Consider the following 19777-nt stretch of genomic DNA (forward strand, 5'->3'; position numbering starts at 1 on the left):
TATAGTGACGAGAACAAGGATTTAATGAGGTAAATACACGAGTTTAGACAATAAGAGGATGAATGGGGAAATTCGAAGGGGAAAATAGTATTTTACAACAACATAATAATGTACATTTGTATATATAATCTAGACGTGAATGGCTACCCGAATCGCTACCAAGAATAATAAAATATTGCAAAAATATGCATTAAAATTGCGAATAACAAAGAAAAAAGCAAGATGAAAATGAGGTTTAAACACTGCATTGGAAGCTTGATAACAGGTAGGTTTTGAGGTCAGCTCTAAAGATTTCAAACTGGGTTTAGTTTCATTTCTAAAAGGAGATAGTTTAACAGATCAGCAACAAAATCGGAGGTGATATTCAGCAATGACAATTGCAGCGACACACACTGCTGAACTCACGGGACACGCAGTCCAATGTGAGGTGTTAGGTTTCCCTGCCTGTTGTGCACATCTCATATGTTGTCTATCAACATTCATTTTAGTCACGCGACGAAGGCGTCCTGTTTTTTTACTCCTGTCCTGAGTAAAACCCATTAATTCAGATTCTTTTGTATTTCAATGTACTCATGGATATCTCCTGCTGTACAGAATAGTTTATCGATGTCAAGGTCACACATATTTCGTCGGGGCGGTCGGGTAGCCTAGTGGTTAAAGCGTTCGCTCGTCACGCTGAAGACCCGGGTTCGATTCCCCACACAGGTACAATGTCCATTTCTGGTGTCCCCCGCCGTGATATTGCTGGAATATTGCTAAAAGCGGCGTACAACCAAACTCACTCACTCACTCACATAATTCGTCAGTTATCAGTTGTTTAAGTTGTTGTGGGTGCCTGTATACACCGCCTCCGGTGAGAGTAATTGTTTGTTTGTTGTTTGACGCTGTTGTATAAACACTCAGCAATCGTCCAGCTATATAACAGTGGTCTATAAATAACTGAATCTGAACCAGACAATCCAGTGATTGACAACATGAGCATCGATTGGGATATGATGACATGTATCAACCAAGTCAGCTGGACTGACCACCCAATCCCGTTAGTCGCCTTTTATGACAAGCATAGTCGCCTTTTACGGCAAGCATGGGTTGTTGAAGACCTATTCTCTCTATCCATAGTCTTCACGGGTCGTAATTACCTGCATGTTTCGCATCTATGGTATGAATTGTAGAAATGGATGAAGAACAATATTTCAGTCATACTATGACTAACATTTATTTGACATAAATTGAATTGACCGACGTAGTTTCCTGTGGGTATTCAATGTAAGCTCTGTATCTCCAGTCAACATTTCACATTAAAAAGTAGCCCTCGTTGTTGTAACACATTGTACATATATGTATTTTATGATGGTTATCGCAAGAACATCAGAGATGGCAATGAATGCCACATGACCTTGAATGGTAAAGAAGACATATTAAAAAAAGCACTTATCTATCATAGCCAACTGGATTAAATACAACATTAGTTTTAAAGAAAACATACATCTTTGTGGAAAACAATTTCTGGTTTATTGTATAAAGCGACGTTTCGATGAATATTCTTGCATAGTTATGACGCTTGGGTGACTACAACCAAGTAATGAGGGGTATATGTATACATGATATGGCGTGACAAGCAGAAGATTAACATTAACAACAATGCGTAATTGATAACAAGAAACACACACATAATTAGATAAAGCCAGATGTACATATAGAATAACGATCAAACAGTTCGAATTCGTTAACATATGCTCCTTAATTGTACAGAGATCAGTCTAAATGAGGAGACAAAAATACGTTATATGCTGGTAGTTGCTGAATATTTAGTGAGTGAGTTGCTTTGAGCATTTCTCCAGTTATATCATGGAGTGTCAGCGTAGTATTGGGTTGAAACGCCGAAGTAATGCAGGTCTCAGAGGTTTACCACTTTCGTGAAACCCAGGAGCAAGTTAATGGTGCCAAAAACCTAGAAACCGTGATTCGAACCAGTAAGAATAGGTTTCTGTCGTGGCAAAGGCTCGCAAAATTGCACAGCTAATTGCGGCGCCTCAGACGACTGGACCACCCATGTCCCAGTCCGTTGAAACAGCTTAGCACAATAAAACGTTTGAGATATTGTTATGGTGCAGTACAGGTTACAAATCGTTTATAAGACCATGCTTCTTTTGAGAATTCATCTATTTCCCCGGATGTTTGTTCGTGATGTCAGAAGTATAAAAACTCGTCACCCCGATTACAATTGACAGAATACAACATATAGGCCTGTTACGATAGTGAATAGAATATTGACTTCAATTGATTATATATTTAAATACGTGTTAATTCTTAACTTTACCCAACCCTTAAACTCCTTGATTTATACAGTATTGTATCGCACACGGCTACCTTTCCAGTCACATTAGGTCGTGTATGACTAAGAATGTCCCATGTAAGCACGAAGAATTGTACCGTTCCTCCAATATTATATGGGTGCTAGGCTTTTGGTTTTAGACAGAATATATGTTTCAGTCTCCACTTCAGGCTCCGCACACCTTTTTAGAGCACATCTACAGCTACAAAAACAGAAAATTTGAAACCTGAATTTATTTTAAGAAAAACACCTTGCAACATGTTATTTCTGTGACAGGCAATGTCTTTCTTTTTAACAGTCTAAAACACTACTTTTCAAACATCAACACAGTTATCACACCGTTAGCAGCATAGTTATTGACTTCACATCTCTATGCTTGTAATCATTGCTACTCTCGGCCTATTTTGCCTGGATCACTTTCTTTAGGGTGTTGTATAAAGGATGCTGGGGAGTCATTTTTTCCAAACGATTTTGAATTTCAACAACATAGGTTTTTGGGACAAAGATCATTGGTTGACGCTCATAATCAACAGTGGAATCCGTCTGCACATGTGCACAAAGGAACTTGACACTGCAGTGTTTCAGCACGAATGCTCTGTGGTTCGTATACAAGGCACAAGCACAGGCATCATAGATGGCAGGATGTGCAAATCCTGTTATATCTCCTTTTGTGAAGAAGCTACCACGAAGCTGTCTGACAGCCATAGCAACAGCTGTGCGCGTTGTAATACGTGCAGCGTCTTTTATTGCCGTGAACAGAGCCTCTAGAGCTCTGTTGTCAGATGGCAGTTCCACTTGGTGCAAGTTCAGAGAACCTTCACACAGAAACATCAGGGCAAGTGCGGCTGACTGATCATTCTTACGGTCAAGAATTGAGTGGATTTCTTCCTTTAAATAATTGAAAGGTTTCTCAAAAAAAAATTCCCGATGTGTTTGAAAATTCGGAAAACAAACAAAAAGTTTGCATGTTTGAGGAAAGCCTACTATAGACTGTTCAAAACCACAAATCCTTTCCACGTCGAGGTCGTTGTGAAGACATTTACATAGATTGTCAAATATCTTCTTCTTCTCATCGCGTGTGTACTGACAAGCCAAATTGTTGAAGTCAAGGAAAGACGGACCAGTAAAGAAATAGGCTCCTTCATCCCCAAGCTGTGATATTTCATCCTTTTCATTGTAAGTGTTTGCAGCGAATATCACATACAGTTTCTTTTTCTTTTCATTTTGCAGTTTGTGCTGCTTCAGTTGTTGCAAAACGGTTCTCAGATTAGAACTCTCTCTAGATAGTTCTGTCGTTCTAAGGATGTCATGAAATATGAAACACATGTTCGTTTCATGGATTGCATAATCGTCCATGCTGAATTTAGAAATATCAACAACATAAACTATGTCAAAGCCTTCCTTTTGATAGTGTCTCCCCAAGGTTAACCCTATTGCTGTCTTGCCTCCACCTGCGGCACCACTCATCGTCACATGCCCGTGTTTCTCCAATGTCTCCTTCACTTTCCTGTATATGTCAGTTTTCACAAAGTCCTTTGCAGTGTTAGCCATCTCTTTGTCAAGCAAAGCTGAAAATATAGCAAGATGTATATATTAAAGATATAGAAAAGATAGTCAGATGTGGCTTACTTGTTTCAGTAATATTTAATTCCAAACGAAATAATGTGAAACACTATTGCTTCCAGAGATTTATATAATCTACTCGAATCATCATGGAATTTTTCTTAAGACAAACATTTATGCTAGCAAAGACACATAACAGATATGCGATATGAAATTGAAACTGAGTGATGACACATTTGTTCTCGAAAAGGGTAAGCGTGTCCAGTCCTGTCCAGTCCTGCCCCTCAAGAAACACGTGTCACATAAAAAGTAAGTGTTTGTTTCTTCAATTCAACTTAGGAAGAGGTTTCACTGAATATGTAATAGTCCAGCGAGTCAACATTATAATAATTGCAAATCATTTGATAACTGCTAGTTACATTCATTAGTTTTACTTGACTCTAAAATGTCCATTCTTCTAATATACTGGATTCGAGAGCTCCATAAGAAACAAACAAAGATATTGATATTTCTTGGTCCAACAAATATACCACCAAACCTCTGTCTCAAAGATTAACCATAGGCCTTAAGACAATCAAAGAATGACCTTCTTTTTATTCACAGAGAGTATTTGAGACGATAGACGTTAATACCAAGTCGAGTCTCAAAATTTCAAAGGATCTGCTTGGAATTTTCAAACCTCAGAAAAGAACCAAGTTCCATTCTGTTAAAACATTTGATTTTTCAACATCATACATCACTATCTCCCAGGATAACCTAAAGGAAAGGTTTAATTCATGGATCCAAAGGGCGTTTAATACTAAACAAGGTGACCACGGTTACAAATCTTTCTTCAGACTTTCATGATAAATTCTCAAAAATGAAAGCAGATGTTATCTGAAGTTTACTGAGATAACATTAAGTGAATTGCTGAGTTTCATCGATGCAAATTTGGGATATGCAAGAAGTAGGCATTCCCACGGGAAACAATTATGTTCCCCTTCTTGCTAGTGTTTTTTAATGTAGAAATGGACCGCCTCCGAGGCCTTGTGGTAGAGCGTCCGCCCGGAGAGCGGAAGGCTCGGGATTCGATTCCCGGCCGCGTCATACAAAAAGACGTTAAAAGATTGTTCTTGTTGTTACCCTGCCTGGCGCTCGGCATTAAGGGGCTAAAACAAGGACTGGTCGGCTCGGAGTCAGTATACTGTGTCTGAGTGGGGTATTCATGTTAAACTGCGGCATAGTATCTCAGTGAGCTAGCACTACACATCGGCATCAGTCCGGACTAGTACAAGCAGCTACACACACACATACACGTGCATGCACGTCGCTATATAAGAACGCGACGTTAAACCCAATTTCACCTCACCTCACCTTTTATGTAGAAATTAGAAATTGTACCTGGATTGCAAAATTGCTAACAAGGGAATCTGGCCAAGAAATTTTACTGAAGCTTCGGGTATATATATCTGAAATCGTTCAAAAGCCCCTTCCACTGATTTACTCAAATGATCTAGAAATACAGGAGACAAGTGAGACCACCTAATCTGTTTCATATCGAGATCTATGCATAATAATTCAGAGTGAGAAAACACTCTCCGCATGTCAGTATGAAAAGACTTTATGACTTCAACTATCTAACAGGGAACTTTCCTCTCATAACTCTAGCCTTTGCGTTGCCATGTCTTTACTTTTGAAGCACAATCGAGCATGCTCTTTCCACCAAGACGAGGGATGACTTCAACTTTCAAAAAGTCAACTTTCCAGCAGCTCTAGCCTTTGGTGTTAACGTTTAATAACTTTTGAGATACAATCGATCATGCTCGTTCTACCAAGATTTCAAAGAGCGTCATAAGAATTTGGCTAGGAAATTATTTGATCAAGTTTACAACATTCAAGGCCTCAGTAAAGCTTTCAAAGAATTTCATATGAGATGTGTGGAGGGTATTTCTAAATTTGATGCAACAGTCACAAAAATTAAGTAAGATGCAGTTCCTTCATTGACTTTTCCTAATGTTCCCGTGTATTTAGCAACTGACTTGCCTTTGCACTTGATTTTGACGGGAACACCTGGTATCATCACGATCTGGACGGGAATGCACCACTCTGTATTTAGCAGAGCTTTCTAATGAATAGGGTTTTGTTGCTTTCAGTTATTTGATAAATCTGTTACGTTCCTAGAATTTACCAGCTTAAATGAGAATGAGGTGAAGGTAACTGAATAATGACAGCGATGATGCAGATGAGTGAGTGAGTGAGTGAGTTAAGTTTTAAGTCACATCGGCAATATTTCAGCCATATCGTGACTATCAAAGGTTAAATATCAGAAATACTTTGAAAACGTATAAAAACCTGCCAACGATGGGCAGTAAAATAACTAGATTTATCACAGAGAAATATTTAAAACTAGTATGGAATCATAAAATTGATAGTACGATACATAACAATACATTATAAAAACAGGCTATGATCTCCAACAACTGAAGGTAGATCACCATACTGGGGACCATGGGGACTTACAGTACTTTTGCTACCTGCATGGACCCCAGCTGGATTTACATCATCCCTTCAGGTGTTGGCGACGATTAGGGAATTTAGCTGAATTTAAAAGAACATATATGCTACGATTAAAACTATGATAGGAATAACAGACTTCGAATGATATGGACTTACTATGCCCTCTCAGGGGGACAATAATTTTACAGTACTTTAACCCCCGTCAAGGGCACAGCCAATGACAATCTCAGTTCACAATTAGACACTATCAAATTAAGAAACAATTATGTACAGATGATGCAGATGAAGTTCAGATAGTCAAGGTGATGTGATGTAAATGCTCAAAATGTCTGTTTTTCAACAGACATCACATTTCCATCATGTATTATTGTATATCGACCTTTACTCATGACACCAGATGTAGTGTCTCCATCTGGTAGCATCTTCGTCATTGAATCGTCATTGATCCTATCTGAAGAATAAAATGTGAAATCGGTTTGTTAAAAATTTTTTTTTATGTATTAAAGGGCCTGGTTCTCATGTTTATACCATTTTAAAGATGAGGTCACACTTTGAAGAAAGAACATACCAGAATTGTATGTATACATATATTCTTTTATAGGTTTTCAATATAACTTTTACAACTATGAAAAAGCTGAAGATTTATTACCTAATCTTTTAGCAATGACGTCAGTGTAGACGTCTGATACGTGAATAATGGGTCGATGATTGTCCACAGTGGAAGTGTCAAGATGTTGATCATACTGCACATTCTCACGAAGAAACTTTATATGACAATGTTCCAAGACTAAGGATGGATTGAGGCTAAATAAGGCACAAGCACAGGCATCATAGATGGTTGGGTGTGCAAATCCTGTGATGTCTCCTTTGATTAAGAAAACACCACCAAACTCTCTGGCAGCATTGGCGACTGCTGTCCGTGTTGAAAAGTTTACAACATCTTGCATTCTTGTAAACTGACACTCCAAAACTTTGTTTTTAGAAGGTTGTTCTACTTGCTGCAAATTAAGTGAATCTTTGCACAGAAACATGAGGATAAGTGCCGCTGAGTGGTCGTCCATTTGCTCAAGATTTGTTTTCATTTCTTGTTGAAGAAACAGAAAGGGTTTCTCAAAAAAGTCTTCACGACATTTTCGAAAACGTTTCCAGCCCCAGAAAAGTTTACACGTTTGAGGAAAACCTAACATCAATTGTTCAAATCCACAAATCTTTTCCAAATCGAGAGTGTTGTCAACACCTTGACAACAGCTTTCAAATATCTGCTTCTTCTCCTCGGGTGTGTACTGACATGACAGTTTGTTGAAGTCGTAGAAAGAAGGACCAGTAAAGAAATAAACTCCTTCTTCTCCAAGCTTTGATATGTCAACTTCAACAGTGTAGGTATTTGCAGTTACTATAACATATATGTTCTTATCTTGTTCTGCAATAGATGTTTTGACCTTTTGTCTGAGTTGATGCAAAATGCTTTGAAGATTGGACATATCTCTTGTCAAATCCACCGTCTTGAAGATGTCATGAAATATGAAACACATGCTTTTTCCTTCAACTAAGTTATCATGCACCATAAATTTACAAACATCAGTTACATGAACAATGAGAAATCCTCTCTTCTTGCAGTGTTTTAATAACTGTAAAGCAATAGCAGTCTTTCCTCCACCTGCAAAACCACTCAATGTCACATGTCCATGATCTTTCAACGTTTGCTTCACTCGCCTGTATGTTTGAGTTTTGACAAAGGATTCTCCTGCCTTTGACATCTCCATGTCCATTGAATCTGTCAATATACATAGTTTATTATATATGTGAGATAAATACTGTTCTCTACACCTTCAATATGATTCATGCTATTATGATATTATTTGGTAAAAAGAGCATATTTTACTTGTGTTTATTGTTAAAAATAGTATAGCAATTGTTATATACACTTTTCATTTCTATCTGTTGTAATTACTGTTGCATTCTACTGTTGTATTTACCTTCACTCATGACGCCAGAGTTTATCAGCGGCTCCATCTCCACCGCATCTCCTTCTGATTAAAGAAACAAAATACGGTGTGTGTTTTTTATTTGATATTTAGCATTGTTTAAATATTTTATCTGCAATATGTTTCATGTCGAGTATCTTGCATCAGTTCATCCACTGATTCGGGTTATAGAATGATGTGAAAATCAGGTAACAAATATAAAAGAAAGATCTAGAGTGACGTGGAACAAAATCCATGAGTTTCCTCAATTTACCAGTCTTATAGTATATGTTGTTCATTTATGTTCCTTGGAAGCATCGATGTCCGTACAATATACAATGTTGATGTATATGTTCATTTACCTTCATTCATGATTTCTCTATTTGAAGATGGTCCTTCACCAAGTGTATCAGATTCTGGGTTTAAGAAACACACCTAGTATTACCTACCTAATACTAATATAATTTCATTTTCATAACTAAATGTTCGAAGTAGCTACATGCCATTGACGTTCAATGTAATTAAAGGCAGCTCTTCAAAAGTGGTTGAGTGCGTGAAAACGTTGCTTTATACATAATATCAGATATATTGTGAGTGAGTGAGTGAGTTACGTATACAGGCATGTTGTTGACGAACACGATAAATACGAGTTTCTGTGACAGTGATTTAAAAACGTATTGTCATATCTACTGTTTCAGTGCAGCTTTACCTTGGAAAAATCACATTCAACCTCAAGAAACAAAATAATGACTTTGTGAGTCAATGGACATCATTATATTCTGCTGAAACACATCATCATAGTTACATCGATTAAAGCCGTGTTTGTATTGAATATTTATAGATGCATCATATTAACATGAAATTTCAGGTTTGCCTTGAAAGATATTCTGTATTTACCTTCATCCGTCCCTCCACTGGTTGTCTGAGGTTGCCAGATTAATGCATCATCTTTGGATGGAGAAGTAAATAGCTTCAGTTAGTGTTTGCCTTGTTTGTTTGTTTGTTTGTTTGTCTAACGCCGCACTCAGCCATATTCCAGGTATTATGGGGGCGGTCTGTAAGTAGTCGAATCTGGACCAGACAATCCATTGATTGACATCATGAGCATCGATCTACGCAATTGGAATACGATGACATGCATCAACCAGGTCAGCGAGCCTGACTACCATATCCCGTTAGTCGCCTCCTAGGACTAGCATTTTCTACCTCGGATCTTCGCGGGTCTTGTCAGTGAGTGATCGAGTGCGTTTTGATTTCGAATAATATCATTCGAGTTATATCACTGTCTAAGGGTTAATGGTTATTGCACGCAATAAGAGGCACTCTGGTCCACCCATGATCCCGAAGTGTCGGATATTAATACTTTATTGCAAGGGCGACGAATAGACAACCTTGTGGATTGCTGAAACAGGTTTTGAGTAAAAGGCAAAATATGAACGGATCAATGAAAACCAGTAGTGTGAAGGTCAAAGTTCATGCCAGGATGTAAACAAGTCTCCAAGAACAAAACATATAGCATCATATATACATGGAGAAGTAATAGGACACATTGACATGACCAATATGTTTGCCATCTATCATACTTGCCATGACGCCAAACGTCATGTATCTCAGAAATATCCACCAAGCGGCAGTAAAATCTACCCAGCCTCATACCATTTTTCACAACAACTTAAAATGCAAAACACTGAGGATGAAACAATAATATGTTCAGAACGTTGACTCACAAATATATACACAACAAAATACCTCGACACTGTAGCTCACTTGGAAATGTAGATAAATTTCAATAATTGTTAAATTAGCACAATCATCATTCCTTAAATATTTGTGATCGTGTTCGTGATCATGTAGACGTTTTTTTTTATTATTCATACATGTACAATTTCTGCACAGTCCGAATATAGCTCTAATCATCAATACCGGGCTGCAAGCGACATATTCATACAATGTTTAATGGTTTGTTGTTTCCTTCTTTCTTTCTTCAACGCCGCACTAATATCGAGTATGAACCAAACAATTCAGTGATCGATCTTGTGAGCAACAATCCATACAAAGCTTCCAAGACTGCTCATCCGATCCAGGTTGTCGGGGACCTATTTAAACTCAAATCACTGTTTTTGTTTTATATATATATTGGACTCACTGGGTATATACATGCTTTTTTAAAGCATCACGTTAGCCATACGGAAGACAAACTCACTAAAAATAGCTCACCAAGCATAATGTTTATTTGTTTTTCTTCAATCATCGCCGGTTTCGCAACGCTATTTCGCAAAACAAAAACAAAGATATCCGTATTACTCTGAGTCGGTTTGCTGACTTCATTAGGACTTTAAAGCAGGAGGTCCCACTGTTTTGATTCAATACACAATGGCTGTGCATTATACAAAATGAGGAAGCTATCGGACCGGAGGCTTCGGAGATATATGGTGTTTAATAGAGTTAGTTATGAGACAATTCACTCAAATGGTAACTTCAATTCGATGTGACTTTTGACATGCGACTGAGAACTTGAAATGTTAACGCCTAATTTCGATGTTTCATATTAACTGTTAATGTTTCCTATACAGAACAAGGGAAGACACTATTTTTTTTCAAATCAAAATGTAAAAGAAATATAGATTGAAGTTAAAACACAATATGGCCGCCACCAAAAGACATTTTGAAAATATTAACTGAGATTTGAAGAGCGAATATGTAGTATTGACAATGTCTTAACTTTTAGTTTCAGAGAAGATTGCGGAAAACATGCACCCTAAAACCAGAATCCGAATTGGTTGCTGAACCAATTCACCTATGCACAGACTTGCCGACCATCCGACGTTGCTGAAATCTTTTCGAACGAATGATCGAGGAAGCAACAAGAGGAAAAACAACTGATCCCCCGTGAAGATACAGGTTAGTGAGTGAGTGAATTTAATTTTAAGTAACGTCGGCAATATTTCAGCCATAATGTGACTTGAACAAGTTATACAATATTTACCAAAAAGACTGCCGACAAAGGACAGTATAATAACTAACAATATAGAAGATACAGGTTAGAATTGGGTTGACTTGATCGATGGCCTACGGATTTCGGGTTAGTATAGTTCCTCAATAACTTGGACCTGGTGGTCGGAGTCGAAAGCTTGTTTAAAGAGTGGGTCCTTATACCCGAACGCATGAGGTTTCCCAAGAAAATCACTGGAATGTCTGGTATAGATTATATACGGACCACTGTCATATAGTTTGAATATTACTGCGACGTTAAACAACAAACAAACATTGGAGAAAAAATATGTTCTTGGAAATTAATTATTTTTAAATTATCAGTCCCATATCCAACATTGGGATTATTGTGCAGAAAAGTCTACATCCTGGTTCTCGAATTGGTTCAACAATGTTGGGACAGTTGGGACGGCAATGGCGTATTATTAATATTTATGACAAGAATAATAATTCAGAACCTCCAAGCTCTCTCTCCGCTGCAGTTTACTTTTAATCTGAACATATCATAAAAGTATCGCATAGAAAACATTTTAACAGCTGATCCAGTGCCAGTGACTGCAAGAAGTTCAGTTAGAAAGGTTGCAAAGAAAACGTAAAATATATAACTTACTCGTATCTTGCGGTCTGAAACAAAGTAACAATAACATATCAAGGAAGTTTATATAATAATGTTACTGGTAGTGTATAATGTGCCTCTAAGTTAATGCAACCGATTTTATCCCATGTACAATAACAAATTTGTATTAGTAAACAAACCATATTATCATTTAACAACGAACATATAAATGCTGTTCATCCGTCTCCGTTTTCCGTAAATAGAAGATAATAAGATATTGTGAAACTATGTTCTTGTAAGATGTAATTTGTGTTGTCAGTGGTGTAATAACACTGACATGTACATTTCATTCAAATGCAGAAAATTTGAACAAATTACTTGGTTACTACAATATGCCAAAGGTATCTGACAAAGATTCTGAATCCATCGAAGGCAAATTACAATATGAGGAAGTCGTAATGCGTAAAATGGATGAAGTTTGAAGAAGGTCCCTGACCATCAAGATTTACAACAGAATTTTATGACATGACATTTATAAATAATACTTATTTAATTCATTTAACTCTGCATACCGACACAGTGGACTTTCAGTCAGTCAAAAACAAGGTCTTACAACATGCATTACAAAAACAGGGAAGTCAAAAGAACAAATACTTATTAATTATAGACCGATATCACTAATTAACACATCTTACAAAATAGCATCGGCCTCATATGATCTTGGTGATCTTGGACTTGCACCAATAGCTGCCCAAAAAACTCCCTCCTATTATAAGCGAAGATCAAAAAGGTTTTATGAAAGGTGGATGCATTGGCGAACGTACGAGGCTAGTATTCGACATAATGGATTAAAAAGAACTTCTAGACATGCTAGGATTAGTGACATTAATCGATTTCGAAAAGGCATCATTGACTTGGTACAATGCCTTAAAACCTTTTGTAATGAAATTACATCAAGTGTTCTTGTAGATGGTTTTGCTTTAGAATTTTTCCATATTACAAAAGGCTGTAGGCTAGGTGATCCTCTTTCTCCTGATATTTTTCTCCTGTGTGCTAAAGTTTTCGCCTAAATGTTATGCGAAAATAGACAAGCGAAATTTGATTATACCCACGTTAAACCATGTTTTTACAACAGTTACTAATCCTACTAAAGATATAACAACTAATCTTCAAAGCAAGTGTTTCTCTTTTATTTGGTAGTGTAAACCCGACAAGATTAAAATAACTGTAATGATAAAACAATACAAAGATTACCATTGTACCATTTATTTTAGAAACAATTCAAGCCAAATAAATGTCACGGATAAGAAGAACTTACAGAAAACATATAATGTCATTGTTTTTCGGGCAACCAATAGCACCAAGTGGTACAATAACATCGGTTTGTACACGCCATTTAATACAGGGTTTAACGCAACAGGTACAGATCGATTCAGATGCTAGTCTTTAACATGAAATAGGTATAATGACACCATTGCCTTTAACGTTTTGTAACTTCAGCCTACACAGTCGTTATATTTTTATGAGATGAGCAAAACTTTCAGAAATATGTATGCAAGTTATCAGATACGTTTATATATGTTTGGTTTGCATACCACAAGCACGTACACATGGTTGACAGTATGGCTGCTGAATGTTATGTTACCTTTTATTCCATCTACGCCATCTGCAAAACGACACACAAAACGAATTCGTTATCGAAGTTTGAGTTACAGTAAACTACGGTTATAACGGACCCAAAGGGACCACCATTTTATTTCGTTATAACTGTAGTTAAGGAATATATACAGCAAATGGACAGGACTAAGACATGGCTCGTTATATCCGTCAATTCGTTATAAACGTAGTTTACTGTAGTATATGTTGATCAATAATCCTAACAGATGAGCAGGAGATCGCGGATATTTTAGCCCCCAAACCCATGTTTTAGTTGGTCCCTACATTTCACGACTTTTGAGGCACAATCTAGCATGCTCTGTCAACAAACATTTCAAAGAGCATCGTATGACCCTTGCCGAAAAGCGTTATTGCATACAAGGCCTTAGTAAAGTTTAAAAATGGAGCACGTACCTTAGGAGCACGATGACTGTGACTAAGACTGCGATAATGGCAATCAGGAACACAGGAACCAGTATAACAAGCAGTCTGTTTGCTTTTTCATTGACGTGTTCATCCATCAGTGATCCTACAAATAGACAAATCATAATTGTTAATACACGGTTACGTCTCACCTTTGAAAACATTCAGGAGTATTTGCCTTAATTTGGATAAACCTAATTGCCATGAATAAAATTTGTATCGGCAGCTGGGTCCTGTCATTTCATCCCTTTTCTTCACATTGAAGAATCAAAACTATCTAAAACATGACAAATATAGATATTTACCGCACCCACCTTCTTTAAATGTACAAATACTTTATTCCTCATTATTTCAATAGACATGAACGAAATTGATCAACATTTATACATTATTTTATCATATCAAATCCATTGACAAACCGTTAGCTGTAAACAGAAGACAAAGCGACACGCCCTACAATAACAATTATATTTGTAATGTCCATGGGTATGGCCACAATGAAGACAATAGGTGCTTGAAAAAATGCCTGGGGAAGTTTGGTCCAATTGAACAAGCGATATAGGTTGGTTATTGTAATGTCGTAGGCTTCGTTTCATCTGATCCCAGATATGTTTTATAGGTTGAGAGGTCTAAAGAAACAGACGGACACGGCAGTGCAACAATTTTATACTTCCTCAAACAGTCTGTAGCAGCAAGTGCAACACGTGGGCAGGCTTTATGCTGCTGCAACGGGACCTTATGTCACATTTGTACAAAGGGTAGAGCATGATCTCCACCTAAGTCGTCCCGGAAGCATACACAATGATGAGTTGTGCTCTCCCATGAGTTGTGATGCCACCCCATACCATTACACTTCCACCCCAAAACTGACAGCGTTGCGGAATGCAAGTGTCACTAAAACATCCTCTTTTACACTTGCGCGACTATCGGGGGTGTCCAGATGAAGCCTGGACTTATCTGTGAACATTCTAATATCCCGGTTGTAACTTCTGTTCTTCTACACTAATCTAGGCAGTCTCACGGTGACTGGAAGCAAAATTAGGCATATTTCTGTACGTCGGGGTCGGATGTTTCGACTGTTTCGTATCGATGAAACTGATGCACCAACCCAATATGGTTGTTGACGAGACGTCACACATGGACGACCCATTGCAAGTGTGGCCCTGATAATATTATTTTAATGAACATTACAATGTCTGGTAACTTTGCTGTATTCCTGTTTCCAGCACATCGACGTCGCGTAGACGTTGATTTTTAGTAAGCCATGGCACTACGTATTTTATGAACACCTATTGGCTAAACAATCATTGTGTGCTGTTCACAAATAAGAACAATAAGTGTGAGCATCATGCTCCCAACAAATATGCAAACTTCCATAAACGTTCGAATTGCAAACCACGACCTCAAAGTAGTGACAGATGTCGTAATGAATATGTATTGAAAGATGCATTTTTTAATTTCAGAATACATTTATTTTTACTGAACTGCTTTTGAAGCACAGTTACATTTTTTTTCCGTTGGTATAGATTAACCACATAGATCTTCGTACCTTTTGTAATGTTGCAAAATTCTCCAGATTTAGTCCCACTGCAGTCACGTATACAGGCTCCAGTTGTGTGGTTGCATCTTTCCTCCAGACAGTTCCTGCTACAGGGGTGTTGACACAGATCGCCATACCAGCCACGACCACACTCTTGACAAAAAGAATCAACGATTGGATGCAAATGCCGATATACAGGTATATAAATGATAGTGACAAAATCTTTTTCATAACCATAAGAAATATCTGCTGAAAGGCGTGAGAGATGTGTAAATACGCTCGTGTCTTCTTACAACATACCTAGCTACTAGAAATGTTTACAGAGCGCCCTCATAACAAAGAATATTCCACGTGTTTCCAATTACACACTATAAACGTCCACGATACACCGGACCAGAAGGCTACACACCACACTAGCATATAGATATAGTAACTTCCTGACGTCTGCTTACATTAAATAGTACGACACTCCTGACAATAATCACTGTCCAACCCCAAAGCAATGAGCAACTACAGAATCCCAACAGAAACAATGTAACACAGATACTATCATTGTTAAACAATAAAATAGACTAGCAGAGAACATAACACACGCCTTTCAGCTATGAATACGTTAAATGTTTGGAATACCAGATGTTCAGAACAGTTGTCCATGTTAATGAAACAATCATCCCTACACAATGGGACTATATCAACTGAACAGGACACATTAGAAGTTAAAATACTTTCCTTTCACTTATTCTGAAGGAAAATTATGACAAAATAATATGGATGTTTATAAAGAAATAAACGACGAGTGGGAATTGTTTTTCTTATAATAAGACACTGCAGGGAGAATAAACCATGATTTGTTCAAAACTCATGTTTATGTCAATTGTGTTGTTAAGTACATAATAGATTCTATTTTCTTATTTGTTTTATCATTATTCGATCATGCCCTTACATTCTCATAACATGTAAGCCCTTCCCATCTGAAGTTGCCCGACGAAAGAGGCACAACCTTTAGAGCAGCCAGTCTTGTCAAAGTGGTTCTAGTTTAAAAGTCCTCGGTATTTTACATTTCCAAGAAATATTTGAATATCAATGCAGACAGCAAATTGTGTCTGTGGTCATCATGGACTACATATTAAACTGTTCCCTTCATATGGAGTACATTGCCACAGCATTTGTTTTTACTATACGGTATTTGACTACGAGCTTGGATTTTAAAAAGTCCAACGCACAACGCACAACGAGAAAGCAGTTAGGGGACATGGCGAGTTGCCTCCCTTTAGCTGCAGTCCAACTAGTATAAACCTGTATTCACACACCAGGCTCATATTGTCCCGCCTGGACTATTGCACAAGCCCACTTGTGGGAATATCAGGAGTTCAGCTGACCAAACTGCAGAAGGTACACAAAAAGTAACAAGGACAAAGCGTTGGTAACTTATCTCCCCCATCTTAAAGTCATTACATTGGCTGTGAATACTCGAGAGGATTGGTTCCAAAATCCTCTATCTTGTCCGCCAGTTCCTTCATAGCATTAGCCAAGCCTGTATCTCCAATACAAACCTGCCAGAAATCTCTAATCAAATGATCAAATTCACTGTACCAAAATATAAACTCAAGTCATTCGATTCTCGATCCCTCTCTCACGCAGGTGCTTCACTAGGGAACTCAGCAACAACAACGCGACTAGTGTTTAAATCTAGACTCAAACGGTACCTCTTCAAATGCTACAACTGAATCCATATGAAAAAAATCAGTTGTCCTAAGGCCGATGTGAAATGTGTGGTCACATCACACTACAGAGCAGGCCCAATATATATCATTTGTATTAATTACACTGTCACTGAATGTCTTTAACTTGAGGTTTTGGAAACAGCAATTTGTCACTATGATAAATAGTTCTTTTAAAATGTGGATCTTGTCACAACAAAAAAGTTTTGTACTGCCAGTATCTATGTTAGGCAGTTTCGATATTTTTTTTGATGTTTTTGAATTTTTTGTCAAACATGTGATTTATACTGTTTAGATGTTCACTCTCGATTGTGGAACAATGTCAAACATGTGATTTATACTGTTTCGATGTTCACTTTAGAATGTGGAACAATGTCAAACATGTGATTTATACTGTTTAGATGTTCACGTTAGAATGTGGAACAATGTCAAACATGTGATTTATACTGTTTAGGTGTTCACGTTAGAATGTGGATCAATGTCAAATATGTGATTTATACTGTTTGGGTGTTCACGTTAGAATGTGGATCAATGTCAAACATAGGATGTATACTGTTTAGGTGTTCACGTTAGAATGTGGAACAATGTCAAACATAGGATTTATACTGTTTAGGTGTTCGCTTCAGAATGTGGATCAATGTCAAACATGTGATTTATACTGTTGAGGTGTTCACGTTAGAATGTGGATCACTGCAAGTCACGTGATAATGCCTTCTGATCGTGTTAACATTTCCCTTTGATGAACTATACAGATAGTGAACCACACATGTATTGATAATTTATATTGCGTTACCATTACACTTATATTTCCTGTATCATATTTAATGTTGATATAGAAACAAGCTTTGTCTGTCTGTTATTTTTCGCTTTCTGAACAGTACATCTTGACAGTCAATACTCATGTGTATTTGATAAGCTGATATTTGAGCCAGTCCATTCCTTTACCAAAACACATCCTTAGTGTTCAATGGAGCCAGATTAAGATATATAAACGAACTTACACATATGTATGTTTTCAATGAAGTTGTTCGTTTTCTAAGTCAAAATGTTGGCGACGGCAAGGTAACAAGGGACGGCTATTGTAAACATCATACCAATTGACAAAATGCAATCGAACACATTTTTAATATCTCTTCTTCCTAATAACATGAATTTGCAAATTGGAAACACAGGCACATGGAGTTAACCGTGTTTAACGTATCTACCAAGCGAAAGCGAAATACGTTTTGAAATACACGTTTATAACACACTGAACTTTATTGAGATTCATTCTTGACAAAAGACGTGGTTGGTGTAAGGCTAGCTGGTGATTCGACCATACACTGTCCACTTAAGATGCAAGCTGGCAATAAAGTGTCCTGCTTTCTCCAGGACGATTGTAAGAAACAGGTTCTAAAATCAGGTTCATGAAGGCATGTGCATACCCAGACGTCCATTTAAAACATTTGAAATCAATGCAAAATCTATCTTCAAACACGTTTCAGAAAAGGCGAGAGGAGCCTTGGAAACGAGCCACTCATGTCATGCTGGCGAAGACCATTTTGTGATGTCACACGAGTCAGTCGATTTTTACTATGTCATGACATTGGTTGTGATTACAGATGCATTACACAAATCTGATTTCCAAAGGAGATAAAGATACACTCATTAGATATACAGTTTATTTTTTGTAGCTGACTTGCACATATAGAGATATTGTCGTTCGAAATATCAGTCTTTTAAACTCATTTTACTCGGTTCCGACTATGAACAGAATAACATCAACAACAAAAACATGAACATGAGCAGGGTTTATGTTTAGAGAGGGGAGCCTTGAATAATGATAATGCGGAAAGTGGGAATTGCCATATATGGCCAATTCGTTAAAACCATCTTACCTCCAGTAATGTTGCAAAAATCTCCCCTATTTTGTCCATTGCAGCCGTGTGTACAGTGCCCAGTTTGCTGGTTACATGTCTTGTTTAGACAGTTGACGCTGCAGTCTTGATTACAAAGATATCCATGCCAACCACGCTGGCATCCCTCAGAACACTTCCCCGTGTCTCTAGTACAGTACTGAAGATTACTTGGTGGAACGAAGGCACAGTTCCGTGGACAAGTTTGGTTGCAGTGCTTGCCATACTTCCCCCACTCACATTCTGTATTGCCCTGGACAGCCATGACTGAAATAAGGCATCAAATGATAAAATAAATAAAAGGATTATCTTATCATGCCATCTTCCCGAATGTAAACGTGTACATAATCCATTGACAAGGCATCAAATCGTTTTGATTCAATCAAAAGTGAAATTCATGTGAATCGTTTACCTTTATTTAAAGTCAAATGTAGATACCTGTATAAAGGCAAGTGGTACATATTTTAGATAAATTATTTTTCAATTTATTTCTCAATGCCATGTGTATTTTACTGGTTAAAGGGCTTATGAATTATAATATCAGATGTTTTGATGGGAGTTATCTGTTGACATCAGGTACTCACAGGTTGTCACGAGCAGTGCACAGAGTCTCAGCATTGTTCAACCTAGGTTGCCT

At 37.5% G+C, this 19777-nt stretch overlaps 1 protein-coding gene across 2 annotated transcripts; it reads right to left on the reverse strand.

Annotated features, from left to right (window-relative positions):
• Nucleotides 1-1512: 1512 nt before the first annotated feature.
• On the reverse strand, nucleotides 1513-19777 carry LOC139477184 (uncharacterized). Of its 2 annotated transcripts, XM_071259741.1 has the most exons (12): nucleotides 19725-19777; nucleotides 19123-19407; nucleotides 15534-15677; nucleotides 13976-14090; nucleotides 13551-13571; nucleotides 11960-11973; nucleotides 9256-9306; nucleotides 8721-8774; nucleotides 8371-8424; nucleotides 7044-8168; nucleotides 6774-6845; nucleotides 1513-3903 (listed from the first exon to the last, which is right to left on the reverse strand). In XM_071259741.1, the coding sequence occupies exons 1-12, from the start codon at nucleotides 19756-19758 to the stop codon at nucleotides 2735-2737; spliced, it is 3138 nt and encodes a 1045-aa protein (XP_071115842.1). In that variant the 5' UTR covers nucleotides 19759-19777; the 3' UTR covers nucleotides 1513-2734. The 2 variants fall into 2 exon arrangements, with proteins under 2 accessions (XP_071115842.1, XP_071115843.1); XM_071259742.1 differs by lacking the exon at nucleotides 15534-15677.

Source organism: Haliotis cracherodii, unplaced genomic scaffold (genome assembly GCF_022045235.1).
Source record: "Haliotis cracherodii isolate W230 unplaced genomic scaffold, xgHalCrac1.p SCAF_32, whole genome shotgun sequence".
Taxonomy (NCBI): Eukaryota; Metazoa; Mollusca; class Gastropoda; order Lepetellida; family Haliotidae; genus Haliotis; species Haliotis cracherodii.

Coding starts and splice junctions, on each gene's coding strand:
- LOC139477184 (XM_071259741.1), bottom strand. CDS start 19,758: ATGCTGAGACTCTGTGCACTGCTCGTGACAACCT. Junction 6,846..7,043: donor CGTCATTGCTAAAAGATTAG/GTAATAAATCTT, acceptor TTTATTCTTCAG/ATAGGATCAATGACGATTCA. Junction 3,904..6,773: donor ATCTGGTGTCATGAGTAAAG/GTCGATATACAA, acceptor CTATATTTTCAG/CTTTGCTTGACAAAGAGATG.